A 15,772-nucleotide genomic window follows, 5' to 3' on the forward strand; every position below is an offset into this window, starting at 1 on the left:
AAAGGCTATAGGAGGTGCAAGTAGAAAAGGGGGTTTTATTTATAAAACAAAACCAAAATTCATATTGATCATTTATTGTATGGAAGTATGTTGTAAATGCTTTATATGTATTAAATAAGTTAATATTATAAGTGCTATTAACGTATTTAATACTCTCAAAGAATTATTACTAAGAGGAAAAGAAAGCACAAAAAGGTTAAGTAACTTGCCCAAAGTCACAGCTAGTGAGTGGCAGAGCTGAAAGCTGTTAACTCCAAAATTTATATGCAGTGACCTTAGGGTATTGGCTTTTAAAAGTGGATCTCTTGGGTGCAGACCTGGAGAGGAATCTGGGGTGAGGTATGGGTAGATAAACAGATGAGAAGAATGGGAGTTCTGAAAGTTCCAGGTTTATCCCTAGGACATATTTTGAAGATATTGGTGTCAATGCATTCCAGCCAAAGACCACTAAGGGTACACCTATAGTTGAGCGAGTTGGATTTACTACTCATTGCAGCTAGAAAAAATGCACACCATGGGGAACTAAAGGCATCTCAATAAGACTGTGTTAGAAAGAAACTATTATAGGATTTGGGTTCAGCTGGTTGATTTGAGGGAGGGTCCAAGATAACAGGAGTTGACTCCAGATTTGGTACTGTCAGAAAGCAGGGACACTCTATGTTTGATTTCTCAAAAAATCTTATCTAAGGGAGGGTAGACCAGAGTGAGGCTAACGCTGTATGTGGTAAAGAAATAGCAGTCACTCATATTAGCCAGGAGAGGAGGATGTTTGGTGTTTTGTGGTGTCCCAGCGACCTTGCTTTTTGTCTGTGCTTAGACAAGATTATGCACTGGACTTGCTTTGTATCATTCTGTCGTGGTCTCAGAACGGTCTTGTTCTGTGAGATTATGTCCAACAGGGTGAAAACATGGCCTAGTTGTGAGCACCAGGCCAACTTCAAACAACACTGAGCACTATGTCGGACCGATTCCCTGATGTCAAAAGCAGCTTTTTGCCCTCTCATTGGTAATCCCCAGGACTGGTTCAGAGCTTCATTTAGAATCTATAGGATTGTAAGCTTCCAGTATATGTTGGCATTCTTCAGAGTTGGAGATTCTTTCATATTGTGGAGAACTCAAGAATCTGAAGTCAGAAGTTTGCATGGGACAAAAAAATATTGCTTCTTGGTTGATAACCAAAAAGTACTTGAGATTATAGATGTTAAGAAACTAAATTGGATTCTGTCTCCTTCCCTTGCTTTGGGCAAGTTAACCTAGCTATTTTGAGCCTTGATTTCTTTATCTGGACTTAACAATAAGTAATAATAGCTATCTCATACAGTGTTTACAGTGCACCGTCAGTGTTCTAAGCACTCTACATGTATTAACTTATTTAATCCTCATACCAATCTAATGAGGCAGTGACTATTTTTATCATTATTCATAGATGATGAAACTGAGCACAAAAGGTTAATGACATGCCAAGGCCACATACTAAATGTCAGAACTGACAGGCAGTGGGATCACAGAATATCATACTGGGGTTTGTTAGAAGACTAATAATCCTTAAAATTGGGCATATACACAGGGCTGTATAGACCGTTGGGATGGGAGAAGTAAATATTAAAATTTCTACTTATATTTAATTATTTCCCCTTTAAAAATTAGTATTTTAGTTTGCTTTATAATGGCCATAATTTATTTGAACAGAAGTGAATGTATATAATTTCAAAATAAATATACACACGAGTATCTTGAGGAGTGCCCCAGCATTTTTTACTAAGATGAATGTGTGATCACTGCAACAGAATAGACAAAGATGGCACAGAGTTACAGTGTATTGGGGGTAGAAAAATTAATTTTTTGAAGTACAAATAATGAATTACAGTAGATAACTTTCTATCACAGATTAATTCAGATTATTTGCCACCAAATAAACTGTAGAAATAATTGTCATAGAAGAAGTCACCTGCCACCAGCTCTATTTTTGCCTATAGGATGAGGACAGCCTTGCTTCGATTGACTGTTGCAGGACGGAACCTGAGGGCAGAGGTGGCGACCACTGAGCAGCTCTCCGAGCCAGCCCGGAGGCAGCGGAATGCAGGCTGGCGGCAACGCCCCCCTAAGCACCAGCGTCCCCTTATGCTCCCGCTGCAACAGCAGTTCCTGTGCTGCAGCCAGCCTCGCGTCCACGTGGGACAGAGACAGCTCCACACCGCTGGGGCACCAGTGCCAGAGAAACCCAAGAGGGGTGAGGTTCAGGGTCGAACCCTCGACAGGGCTACAGGTTAAAACACAGGGAAGGATTGATTTGCCAGCCACATTTCCCTCTTCTTTGCCTTGTTCTGCCTGCCACCCTGTTTTGTACTTTTGTTCTCTTGTTCTCATTCCTTTCTATCTCCCTAATATTTTTTTTTTCTCCCCTGAGTGGGGTGTCAGGTTCAAAAATTTCAGTTCACGGTTAAACACTGTGGAGAGGAGAATCAGACAACGGAAACGGGATTTGCTCTACAGCAGGTCTAGAAAACAGACAGAAAGATAACATAGATGTCCAGCTCAGGTGTGAGCAGCAGTGATCTTAAGACAGGTCCCTCTACTGGGACAAGTAGCTGTGCTATTGCCGTTACAAGGCCCATGCGCTCGGTGCATCAAATATTTAATATTCAACACATCAGTGTTTGGAATAAAGAAAGGTTTTATTTATCAAAATGGCACCATAATGAGAAGATGGGAAACTTCAAAGTTTTCTCAAATCCATCTTAAGAAAGCCCAGGGCCCCCCTGGTGGCTCAGGAGGTTAGAGCTCCATGCTCCTAACTCCGAAGGCTGCTGGTTCGATTCCCACGTGGGCCAGTGGGCTCTCAACCACAGGGTTGCCATTTCGATTTCTCGGCTTCCTCCAAGAGATGGTGGGCTCTGCCCCCTGCAACTGAGATTGAACAGGGCACCTTGAGCTGAGCTGCCGCTAGCAACGGCAACTTGATCTGGAGCTGAGCTCCACAACTAAGACTGAAAGGACAACTTGAAGCTGAACAGCACCCTCCACAACTAAGATTGAAAGGACAACAACTTGACTTGGAAAAAAGTCCTGGAAGTACACACTGTTCCCCAGTAAAGTCCTGTTCCCCATCCCCAATAAAATATTAAAAAAAAAAAAAAGAGAGCCCAGAATTCATGCTTCTTTTATGTCAAGAGAGAATGGGCGGGGCAAGAGATGGGATCCAAGAAAGTGGGGGGAGAGGGGAGGGACTCTCTAAATCTCTTTGTCTCTAGTGGGTCAGATGGAAGTTCCTCAAATCTCAGTCAGAACTGTGTCAGTCAATTAGCATATCTACAGAAATGCAGGCTGGAAATAAGGTGGAGTCAGGGAGAGAAGCATTTCACCCTATTACCGTGCCTCTAAAATGGAGTTCTTAGCCGTTTTGGGAGAAGTGGACTCCTTTGAAACCATGGTCAAAGGGAGGCCTCCTCCCAAGAAAAAGGCACAACACATACACAAAACTTTGCATACAATTCTGTGGGTTCAGTGATTCCCAAAGCCTATTCCTGAAGTCCAGGCTTAGAAGTTAGGCTGTGAGTGAAGAGTTGCAATTTCTCCTCTTCCTGTATTTAAAGTGGCTAAGAGTCTCAGACTTCTATGAAACCCAACCTTGAACTAAGTAAAATCTTGTGTGTAAATTTCCTTCATGTAGCCTACACAGTCCTGATTTACGTCCATGGCAATGGAGTATCTTTACTCTGGAAATTCAGTGTTAGATTTTGTTTAGTATGCTCCTATATTTTCAAACTCCCTACTGAACCAACCAAATCTTGGCAAAAACATCTAAAAGTAGAAAAACTAAATAAATACAAATTTCAGTTCAGTTTAACCTCAGCATTATTGAGTACCAGTTATATACCAGGCACTAGAAATAAAGATGCATTAGAGTTAGTCATACAGTCCCTGTCCTGGACACACTTGCACCTTTCTTCTTCCCGTTTATACTCACTTGAATGTGTGTAGTCCGATTGACTTAAAAATCTGTAGTTGCATATCTGTGCAAGAGTCATGACTGAGAACCTCTCTTCTGGAATCAGTGGTCGACCATATAAGGATTTCCCACAGTTCTCAAGGCTCCCTACTTCTAGCACTTTGTGTTCTAGTTCTAGCAGTTGGTGTTCTGGAAAAATCTTTTGCCAGAGTCTGCATTTTCTATTTAAACTTTCAGAGCTAATGGACAGGCTGAGCTACACAGCCCCTCCCACATTCAAGGAGCATGTGACAAATGAAAAAACCAGAGGTGAAATATCCAGTGAACCCAGCGAACTGTGAGTTCTTTTCACTTATGCTGCACTATTACTCTTTCAGCTTTCATTAAGAATACATCATTTAGGGAACAAGTGCATGTTGGCATTTTTGAGTCTTTCTAGCATAATCAGAGAAGACGAAGGTCAACCCTAGGTCAAATTCTAATTTGTTGCTTAAAAATGGAAAATAAGCATTTCTCTGTCTTCCAAGGAAAGTAGAATAAAGGCCATTTTCTTCATTGAAGGTATTCCCTGTTTTTCCCTTTATATTTTTATCCCTTAGGTCATAATTCATTTTTATCTCAGTTTGACACTTAAAAGCTATATTTTGTAAGATTATCTTCCACATATACTAACTCTTCTAACTTCTTTTTATATATGTGAGAGCCAATTCTCAGCCGCTGTAGCAGCATTTTCTGTTTCTCCTTTTTGTGTCTAATATTCCGCATTCTAACAGTATAATTTCTTTCAGCAGCATACTTAAGACTAAACTCGTTGGTCTATGTGTGCCTAACAGTGCCCACATTATGACCAGCAATGCTATGCAAGTAGAAGAACCACCCAAGTCTTCTGAGAAAATATGGTCCAAAGATGAAGATTTTGAACAGAGAAGCTCTCTGGAGTGTGCTCAGAAGGTCACAGAGCTTCGGTAAGAGTGGCATTCCATGCAGCAAGCCATCAGTTCTTTTTTGGGGCTGGACTCCGGGCAGTATATAATTTTAAAAATCTCTCCAGATGATTCTAATAAGCAGCTAGGACTGGGAATTACTGAGATAGAGTCTAGTGAACCCAAAGCCTCCCCAATACTTTTCAAATACTAAAGAAAACATCTCCTAGGTTCAAAAAGAATACGCTTCCCTTGTGTCAGATTTAGCAGGCCTTTGCAAGGTTTATGGGAAACTGTGAGCACTATAATTTTAAAAATAGGTATTATGTTTTCTCAGAACACAGAATTGAGGGTTGGTAGTTTCTCTATCAAATCTCAGGTGGTGAGAGGGGAAATGGGAGAAAGGAGATTATTGTAGGAGTGTATATACACTTTCTATTTCTGGTGTGTTCTGGTGGAAATAGGCAGGCAAGAGGTAAAAACAAGATGTTCTAGAGACAGTGGAAATGTAATGGCTGTATGCGATGTCAGAGGGGTAGTAGATTGGGAGAGGAGGGCTATCACTTTGTGAGGGATATAAATGATAAATGTCTAAATATTACATTGTTTTGTACACCTGAAACTAATAAAAAGAAAAGTTAAAGATTTTTTAAAAAGTTAAAAAAAGAAAGGTGTTCTTATTGGTGCAGAATCAGGGGTAAGAGGTGCTTAGCTTTGTCCATTCTCGGACAGAATATTTTGTCACTGTCTTCTTTCTCCAGAGCTTCTATTAAGGAGAACATTGAGCTGATTCGACTTAAGAAGCTCTTACATGAAAGGAATACCTCATTGGTAGCGACAAAAGCACAATTATCAGAAGTTCAAAAGGTGAGTTGCTATAATCAGCTGTGTTTTTTTGGGGGGGGAAAAGCAATTAGTTAAGGGCTGCGTATTATTTTCTCCATTTTGTAGGTGGGAGCAACAACTGAGAAAAATGAAGTTACTTCTTGTCTAAGGTCACAAAACTTAAAAGTGATATTCAAATCCAAACCTTGCAACTCAGAGTCCATTCTTTTTCCAATATTTCCCGTTATCTCTCTATTGGGAAGGAGGCTCAGGCTCTGCCCACTAAGGTGGAATTAAGTTGGGTTAATGTGTATCAGGGTTAAGGTCCCAGCCAAGGGCCCCAGGCAGAATGTAATTAAGTCAGGAAGCCAAGAGCAGTCACAGTGGAAGGGAAGGAATCCTTCACTGAGGATCCTCTGTGTGCTGGACTCTACTAGACACTTAACAGCCATAATCTCCTTTAAGCCTGACAACAGCCCTGATGGTATTATGTACATTTAACGCATGAGAGAACTGAGCCTGAAAGAAGTTAAGTTGCTCAAGTCATAAAAATAGTACGGGGCAGAGCCGGCTTTGAGTCCAGGTTTAACTGGCGCCAAGGCTCTTGCTCTTTTCTCATTACCACACAATAGAAACGCATATCTGAATGGTGGAAAAGGGCATCAAGGGCCTAAGTGATACATTGGCACCATTCTTTTATTGAATAAGTATTTACTGAGTACCAGGAACTGTGCAAAACACTGGGCTGCGAAGGTTATAATGATAGGTTAGATACCTCGTGCCTTTAAGGAACTTACAGAAATAAGTACAACTGGTAAGAAGTAACCAAGAACAGCTATGCATTTCCAGGGTATGGGCGACACAGAAGAGAGATTACTCAGATCCAAGGATGGGGTGCAGGATCCTAAAAACATTCATAAAGGAGTACATCCATGAGTTAAATACTGGGATACTGAAAGATTAGCAGGTATTAATCAGTATACATGAGTGGGGAGAGCTTTCCAGCAGAGGAGAGATGGAGGCCAAGGCATACAGGTGAGAAACGTTAGGTACCAGTCATGGAGGCCTTATCAGGCATTTAGACTTTATCCTATAGACAGGGGAGAACTGTAGAAAGGTTTCAAGCAAGGTGACAACAATCAATTTTTATGCCCCAAAGACATCACTTTGCCTTTTTTAAATGTCTGAAATATTTTTGAATATACATTTTAATAAATAAATACTGTTGAAAAACTATTGTAAAGCACTAATAACTATTAATTCTGGGTAGTAGGCTCATAGGTGACTGTTATTATAGTCTTTATAGTCTTCTGAAATTTTCAACTTTTCAAAAATTACAAGAATTACAAGGAAAGATCATCTAGCAGCAGAGTGAATGACAGTTTGGCTGGCATAAGACTGGAGGCAAAGAAATCAGGTAAAAGTGACTACAATTGTCCTGGGGAGACAGGAGGAGGGTCCCAGCCAAGGTAGTGAGAAAGGCTTGCAGAGGAAGGACTGTTTGGGGAGACGTCCAAGAAGTAGAAGAAAGGACTTCATCACCAAAGGGGAGTGGGTGAAGGAAAAGGAGAAATGGAAGATGACGCCTGGGTCTCTAGCATGGGAGATTAGATGATGGTGGTGCCATTCATTGAGACTAGCCACAATTAGGACCTCCCTCAGTGTGTCCGTTCTGATGGGGACTAAAGGCACCTTTACAAGGCCAACCTTCAAACCTGTGCTTTGTAGAGAACTAGGCATATGCTTGTATTCTTTTGATTTGGCTAATTTTGGTAGCACTTAAAGGATGTGGCAATATAAGAAGGAAGATAATTTTAAGTTGTATGGGTAAATAGCTATATAGGCCCCTCCACCCCGTCCCCCTGCCCCACTATCTCAAAGTAGAACGTTCCAATGAAGCTTTTTGTAAACCAAAATGACAAGGATGCATTTACCAGTAATTTATACAGGAAAATTTTGGAGAGTTCCCAGACACACAAAGATAACCTACCAAATCATACCAAATAACACATGAAACCTAAAATAACACTAATATGTATATTATGAAAGCAGAAATGATATGATAAATACACACCATGCTTTGTATACCCAGCAATCCACTCAGCAACAGATTTTCCATTCTATCTGTTACTGGATGCTCACTAATAGAGACCACTTTGCTACTAGCAGGACCAATAGTAATTTTTGCAGCTTTCAAGATTCTTCCTCTCTGTGTGTAAATAGTACAAATGGTGGACAGAGGTAAGTTCAACACACACATAATATCCTTATTTTGTTCGCCACGATCAAATGCTTAAATTATGTACACTTTTATGCTGTGTAACACGCTTATGAGCTCTCTTAGACCTTTCTGATACCTTAGGACACATCTTAATGGATGCATAAAAGACAGATAAAACACAGTTGCTCACAGACACCGTTCAAAGCTCTGGTGGCTTGATGCTGAGATACTGAGTATGGTTCCTAGGAATGAGCTTGGCGGTACCATTCCCACTGCTCTGCTGTGGGCGTGTGCTGCTTCTATAAAGGCTCACTGCAAAACAAACACTGAATTTTTGCTTTTCGCCTTTTTTTGTAAAAGCAAGAATACTTTTCGGATTTCCTTTGGTTAGCAAAAACAGGTACTAATGCAGGTCTTTCGTAAAAGTGAAGTAATGCAATGCAAACTTTTGAAAAGCAGGGGATACCTGTATTTGTGGGATTAGATTTTTTTAAAAAATTCATCTATTCCTCCATTGCATTAAAGGAAAGAAAGAAGAAAGCCCTTCTAAATTGAACGTCCTTACCAATGTCAGTGGTAGTGGTAGAGATGAACTAAAATGGTGAATATCATCCACAATTTTTTTAAATGTATGTTTTACAATTTGTTTTTTTTTTTTTTTTTCCCAATGAATATTTTATTTTCCTATCTGCTTTTTTTTTTTTTTTTTTTTTTTTTTTAATTAAATTTATTGGGGTAACAATTGTTAGTAAAATTACATAGATTTCAGGTGTACAATTCTGTATTACATCATCTATAAATCCCATTATGTGTTCATCACCCAGAGTCAGCTCTTCCATCACCATATATTCAATCCCCCTTACCCTCACCTCCCCCCCCACCCCCCTTACCCTCTGGCAACCACTAAACTATTGTCCGAGTCTATGAGTTTCTGTTTCTCATTTGTTTGTCTTGTTCTTTTGTTGTTTTTGGTTTATATACCACATATCAGTGAAATCACATGGTTCTCTGCTTTTTCTGTCTGACTTGTTTCGCTCAGCATTACTCTCTCAAGATCCATCCATGTTGTCACAAATGTTCCTATATCATCTTTTCTCACTGCCGAATAGTATTCCATTGTGTATATGTACCACAACTTCTTTATCCATTCATCTATCGAAGGACATTTTGGTTGTTTCCATGTCTTGGCCACCGTAAACAAAGCTGCAATGAACATTGGAGCACACGTGTCTTTATCTCTAAATGTTTTCAGATTTTTTGGGTAGATACCCAGGAGAGGGATTACTGGGTCATACGGCAATTGTATTCGTAATTCTTTGAGGAACCTCCACACTGCCTTCCATAACGGCTGCACCAGTCTGCATTCCCACCAACAGTGTATGAGGGTTCCTTTTTCTCCACAGCCTCTCCAACATTTGTTACTATTTGTCTTGTTGATGATAGCCATACAATTTGTTTTTTTGAGCAATTTATCTTGTAGTCATGCTTTCTTACACATACGCTAAAATAAGTTTGCATTCTCTTAATCCCTTAGCAGTAAAATATGATGGTCAATGGCACAGACTCTGGACTAGAGTCTGGGCAAGTGCCTTAGCTCTCTGAGCTTTGGGTTTCTCATTTTTAAAGTTTAGGCCCTAATACCTGCCTCTCAGATTTGCTGTAGGGATTAAATGAGATAATATATGTGAAACAATTATGATCATAATGTAATAGAAAATGAAACAGATGCGAATAGTATCATGTAACACATAGTAACTGCTCAATCAATAGTATTAATAGCTATTGCTGTTAATTTGGTTATTGTTGTTTTTTCTATTTCTAAAACTCGAAAGAGACCTTTCTGAAGCATGCTAAGTAACATAATGCCTAGTTTAAAAAGAAATGTTTTTCTTGGATAATTCACCAAGTGCAATGCAAATGTCAATAAGTGATCTTTTATTTTTTTTAAAGAAATGGTGTGATCTAGTACATTTACAGACTACCTAGCAAGTTAGGGCAGGGGAAAAGTAGCAGCAGTTAGTAAACATGTATACAAACTGACTTGCTTTATAGGAATTTTTAATAACATCTTTTAAAATAAATGTTTATATTCTTGTATTACAGAGATAAACAAAAATAAACATCAAGTTGATACATCAATAAAACAATACTCATTTTTTCTTACAGGCATATGAAACTCTGCTCCAGAAGGTACTTAGTAAAGATTCTTTGAATCTCTGTTTCTGAATAATCAGAGCAATGAAACCCAAAGAAATTAGGATTCATCTTCAAGTAACATAATGCCAGAATTTAGTCAGCTAAATCAAAGTTATTATATCATATAATTTCTATTAAGACAAATGATACTATTACTATTATCAGAAGATACATATTACACTGTTTTCATAAAAATTGAAAATGAGATCTGAGTTGAGAAATATTTGGAATAATATTTTTCAACCTATTGCTAGAGAGAATTATAGCATTTGCTCAAAAATTCCTGAGTATTCCTCTAGCATGGATGATATGGTGAGATATGGCAAAAGTTGTTGCAGATCTTCTCTGATGTTATTAAATATTTGGCTCTGGTCACCACTGTGAGTGTGGTGCAGGTGAAGCTTGGTGAATATCCATGATTAAGAGTCACTAAGGCCAGGACCCAGCATGACCAGACACAGCTGTTCCTCACCCGAGGTGTCCACCAGAAAAATGCACACTTAACTTCTAGAGTTAACATGGTACTTTGCTACCGTGTTTCCCTGAAAATAAGACCTAGCTGGACAATCAGCTCTAATGTGTCTTTTGGAGCAAAAATTAATATAAGACCCGGTCTTTTACTATAATATAAGACTGGGTCTTATCTAACATAATATAATATAAGACCGGGTCTCATATTAATTTTTGCTCCAAAAGACACATTAGAGATGATTGTTCAGCTAGGTCTTATTTTTGGGGAAACACGGTAGGTGCAAGGGGAGGAGTATATCATCATAAAAAGCATTCAAATCACTTAAAAAGAAAAGGCAGCTGTAAAATGTGGCACTTCACTTAGAGTCAGGGTTAGATTTGAACTTTGGGGAAATTACAAATTAATTTGAATTATGAATTCTTAATTATGAGTTACAGTTTCTCAGAGTGGGAAATCCTCACTAACAGGGAAACAATGCTTCCTGAGAAATGGTAGGGTGAAAAACAAGGTCAATTTACAATGCAAATGCAACATGATATTAATCAAAGCCATTCTTTGTGACATCCACTAGGGAATGCTAGGGTTGCTAGTATCTTGAGACCACTCCTAGTGAGTGATATGACCATTCCCATAGCAACTTTCCTTTTGCCCCAGAATCAGGGCATCTTGAGTGCAGCCCATGATGCCCTCCTTAGCCAAATGAATGAGCTTAAGGCAGAGCTGAAGGAGGAAAGCAAGAAAGCTGTGAGCTTGAAGAGCCAGCTGGAAGATGTGTCCATCCTGCAGATAACACTGAAGGAGGTAAGTAACGGTAACAATTGAAGGAGACCGTCAATTGTAAGTTACGTTCCAATTTTAGAGATGTTAAAAAGGGTATCTTAGCAACACTATGGGTATTTCATTTTTTCAAATGAGAAAAATGAGCCTCCAACTGTTAAATAATTTGCTCAGGATTATACCGTTGGGGGAGAAACTGTGATTTATACTTATGTCTATTCTCCAAAGTCTTTGCTCTATTACAGTGTTCTGCTGCTTCCCTAACAGAAAACCATCTATTCTCCAAAGTCTTTGCTCTATTACAGTGTTCTGCTGCTTCCCTAACAGAAAACCAGACACCATGATGATTTCTTTAGAGACTCTTTATTAATACCAATAAAAGTTTCTATCCTAACTTTAATTGGTTCAAGTCTTTCTAGTCGAATGGCTCCTCAGAGACATGGAAGATGAATGTAGAAAACCTCCCACCCAAACCCCATCCTGCAACAGAAAAAGGAGATCCTGTGGTCACACAGCAGCCTAGCCGTCTTCCCCCCCAACCTTTCCCTAAGGAAAGAAGTTGTGGGATTGTGCCTTTCTGGGGTTCAGTTTATAATATCCTGAGTCTCTCCATCTGGTCTTCAAGAGAAGGGTCTGCAGTCAAAGATGAGTAAGATTCCTCACGGAGGGACAACTCAAGCCAGACGGGACCCCGTTGAGACCCCAATGAGCTGTAACAAGAAATAATAAAAAGGAGCCTTGCCCCTCCTTCCTCTTGTTCTTGTGGGAAGTTGCTGCTTGCCCCTGCTACTCCCTCTCACCTTATTGTGAGAGAGGCCCATTAGGGCGATGAGCTCAAGCTCTTTCTGCTCAGCTCATGGGACACTTTCACCGAGAGAGACTCTCTCCCCCAGGGTGCTGCATACCGCACCTTAGTCACTTTGGGACGACATGCTTCGGCTGCTTTGGGACAAATAATTGGGTATTGAAATCATTTTTTTGAAATGGTGTAAGAGTTTCACAGACCCTGCCTCTAATCATGTGATGCTCATTGTTTGTAATCAATAAATACTGACGGCGACCCGATTCGGGGCTCCAGTCTATTGAGGCTGCGAGTCCCTTGGTCCTCTGTGATTTAACTGTATTTAAGTCTCTGTCTCTTTATTATAGTTTAACCCTCGCTGCCTCCCTTGCCTTCCCACGGCTTGTGTTGTGCAGGACGCAACAAGATCCTGTACAAGACAGTAGATTTAAATGTTTTATCTCAGTCACTCTACCATCATTCTTAGTTTCAGGAAAGAGTTGAAGATTTGGAAAAAGAACGAAAATTGCTGAATGACAATTATGACAAACTCTTAGAAAAGTGAGTACCAAGTTTGCGTTCCAGAGTTTGTTATAAGAGACAATTATAGAATAGAAAAGTACCTTCCCAATTTAAAAAATATCACATAGTATTGATAAGGATATGGGGAAACTGGTACTCAATACTGTTAGTGAGAATATAAACTGGCAGTCTTTTTGGAAGGGAATTTGAAACTACCTGTCAAAATATAAAACATTTGCATGTCTTTTGTGCCAGCAATTCCATTTTTTTGGAATAAAAACTAAAGAAATCATTTTATGTATGTGCAAAGATATAGTATAATAAGAATGTTAATTACTGCACTGCTAGTAATAGTTAAAAAAAAGGAAACAATCCAAATTTCCCTTGATAGGGATTGACTAAATAAATCATGTTTCATTCCCACAACAAAATACTATGAAGCTGTTAAAAATGAGGTAGACCTGTATGACTAAGATGTATTGTTAAAAGAAAAATCAGGTTGCAAAAGAATATGCTAACTCTGACCTAAAAAGATTAGAGTAGGGCAAAGAGGCACTTTCAATTTTATTCTACATACTTTCACATCATTTTACTTTTCCACAACACTTATATATTCATATATTAATTTTGAAATTAAAAATTGCTAGAATTAAAAAAAAAAAATTAAACGTGCCTTCTGACTCAGTTAAAGGCAGCAGAGGGTAGATTGGGGAGGTTGTGTGGGAGCATCCTGGGAACAACTGAATCTCTTCAATTCAGTGAAAAGAAGCAGTGGGGATTATCCACTCTGAAGACTCCCTGTGACCAACACCTCTTCCATTCACCATTCATATTATCTTCTTGGACCCTCATGTCATGTATGGTCAGGAAGTGCCAAGAACTCGTAATACTACCTTGTTTCCCTGAAAATAAGACCTAGATGGACCATCAGCTCTAATGCATCTTTTGGAGCAAAAATTAATATGAGATCTGGTATTATATTATATTATACCCGGTCTTATAGTAAAATAAGACCAGGTCTTATATTAATTTTTGCTCCAAAAGATGCATTAGAGATGATTGTCCAGCGAGGTCTTATTTTCAGGGAAACATAGTAGCCTAAGCAAGTTGTCTTTAGACCACATTTATTAAAATGATAAATAAGAAAAAGATATAAGCAGAAATAATAGTTTATCATGTCACTTCACTTGTGTAAACAGTTAAGGACTGACCATGTGTATTTTACACTCAAAATGCGTCTGCCCTCATGGCGTGCAGGGTACAGTCACTGAAAAATTTAGTTCCTGCCCTTTAGTATAGTCATTTATAATCTAGTTCAAAGGCAAATATTCTCTAAGCAAGCCATTGGTGATGGTAGAGGAATGAAGTAAGAAAAAGAGGAGCATTTTGTTCCTTATTTCTAATCCAGCAGGCCTGAGAATGTCTTGGTACACAGCTAGGTACCTGCCTACAGAAAGCTAGCATGCTGGAAAAGTTCTTGGGAAATAGATATGAGTTGGGTTGTTTGCTAAGTGGGCTTTTTGAGACCTAATCAGAAGTGATACTAAAGAATTCCTCAGTGGGACCCAAAAGTTCCAAGGCAGTTGGTAAATGACAGTTACAGATAAAGCAGGGGCAGAAAAAAACATGTAGGGAAATGAATGATGAACAAGTCCCAGGAGATGCTGAAAGAAGATGCTGAAACTGTAATAAAGGCATCCTATCACGCACCTTCAAGTATCCATCTGACAACTCCTCCCTCCTTCCTTACTTGCTCCCCATTTTCAGGATGCTGGACAGCAGTAATCAGCCCCACTTGAGCAATGAGCTTGTAGGAGAACAGCTACAGCAGAAAGTCTCTGAGTTGCAGGATCAGCTGGATGCTGAACTGGAGAAGAGAAAAGTCTTACTTCAGCTGTCCAGTGAGAAAGGTAGGTCGGGCCTTGAAGAGTTCTCTCAAATGAAGCACCTTCTATCTCTGGTTTGGGAGAAGGGACCTTGGGCCAGCATTTCTCCCATCCCTCACTTGGTCATGGATAACTAGAATAAGAACACTTTTTTCCTACACAATGACTTCCCATTTGAGAGTATGCCAGTTCATAATTTATTATGTTTTTAAACATTTACTTTATTTATTGAAAGTATTGAAAAGGATTTCCTCTGCCTTTTGATCTTATCAATCAGTTTAGAGGTGACTGAGAGCCTTTTTTTTTTAAACACCCAATACCTGAAATTGAGAAGCAAGTCGCTGCTTTAGGTTACCACTACCACTCCCCCTGCTAATTTGGAAAACAGTTTATAGTTATTCCAAAGATTTCTTAGGGGCTGGTGCATTGAGAAGCACGTTCAAGGTTTCCTGGCTGAGGAGGCAATTGGCTGGCAGGGCGGTGGCCCAGCACCCTGTCCTCTTGGCTGACTTGCTTTAGTTGCTTAGTTTGTGTAACCTGTATTGGAGGCCACATGTCAAAATAGTAGAGCCACAGAATTAAATCTGATTAATCCCCAAGACTCACATGGAGAAGAGCCTCTTGATTTATCCTGGACTTCTCAAGCAAAGAATTTAACTTTGTTGTGTTATACCACAGAGATATAGCACATATTTGTTACCATAGCATATATTAGAGCGTACTGACTAATCATCAGAATATATCCTAAGAGTGAAACAAATATAAATTTGGAAAAAAAACCCCAAAGATTTAAAATACTGTCAATGTCAAAGAGACCTTTGTCTTGCTTCTTTTTGACAGCCTAGACCTTGATACTTAGTCTTACCTAGCTTATATTTCATCATATTTTAGTATAGTCACATAGGAGAGTGAAGGAAAAGAAATATGACATCAAGAAAAATAGAGGCAGGATCTATCAAGGGAAAAAACTTACATTCACATGCTGAAGACCTTATAGTAGGTATGAAGTACAAGTGAAGTCTTGTGAAGACCTAAGGGTAATATAAACTAACGCCCTGTTTAATGCATGATAATGAAATGATCACACTAAACACTGATCACCTTTCTTACCAGAAACAGACACACACACACAAATACACACAGAAACGCTCAAACGCTCACACTCCCTCCAGATGAGGGTAGGGGGGGAGTCGGTGCCACAGAGTCAATAGCATAAAAAT

At 39.3% G+C, this 15,772-nt stretch overlaps 1 protein-coding gene across 1 annotated transcript in view; it reads left to right on the forward strand.

Moving 5' to 3' along the window:
• The window catches only part of RPGRIP1 (RPGR interacting protein 1), a 54,828-nt gene that overhangs the window by 4,523 nt on the left and 34,533 nt on the right, over positions 1-15,772 (forward strand). Inside the window, exons 3-8 of the mRNA XM_074328020.1 lie at positions 4,801-4,914; positions 5,634-5,739; positions 10,085-10,108; positions 11,241-11,387; positions 12,632-12,705; positions 14,434-14,576. Of these exons, the coding sequence (XP_074184121.1) occupies positions 4,801-4,914; positions 5,634-5,739; positions 10,085-10,108; positions 11,241-11,387; positions 12,632-12,705; positions 14,434-14,576 (608 nt within the window). The remainder of the gene's footprint in view (positions 1-4,800; positions 4,915-5,633; positions 5,740-10,084; positions 10,109-11,240; positions 11,388-12,631; positions 12,706-14,433; positions 14,577-15,772) is intronic.

The sequence above is a fragment of the Rhinolophus sinicus genome, linkage group LG03, assembly GCF_036562045.2.
Source record: "Rhinolophus sinicus isolate RSC01 linkage group LG03, ASM3656204v1, whole genome shotgun sequence".
NCBI lineage: Eukaryota > Metazoa > Chordata > Mammalia > Chiroptera > Rhinolophidae > Rhinolophus > Rhinolophus sinicus.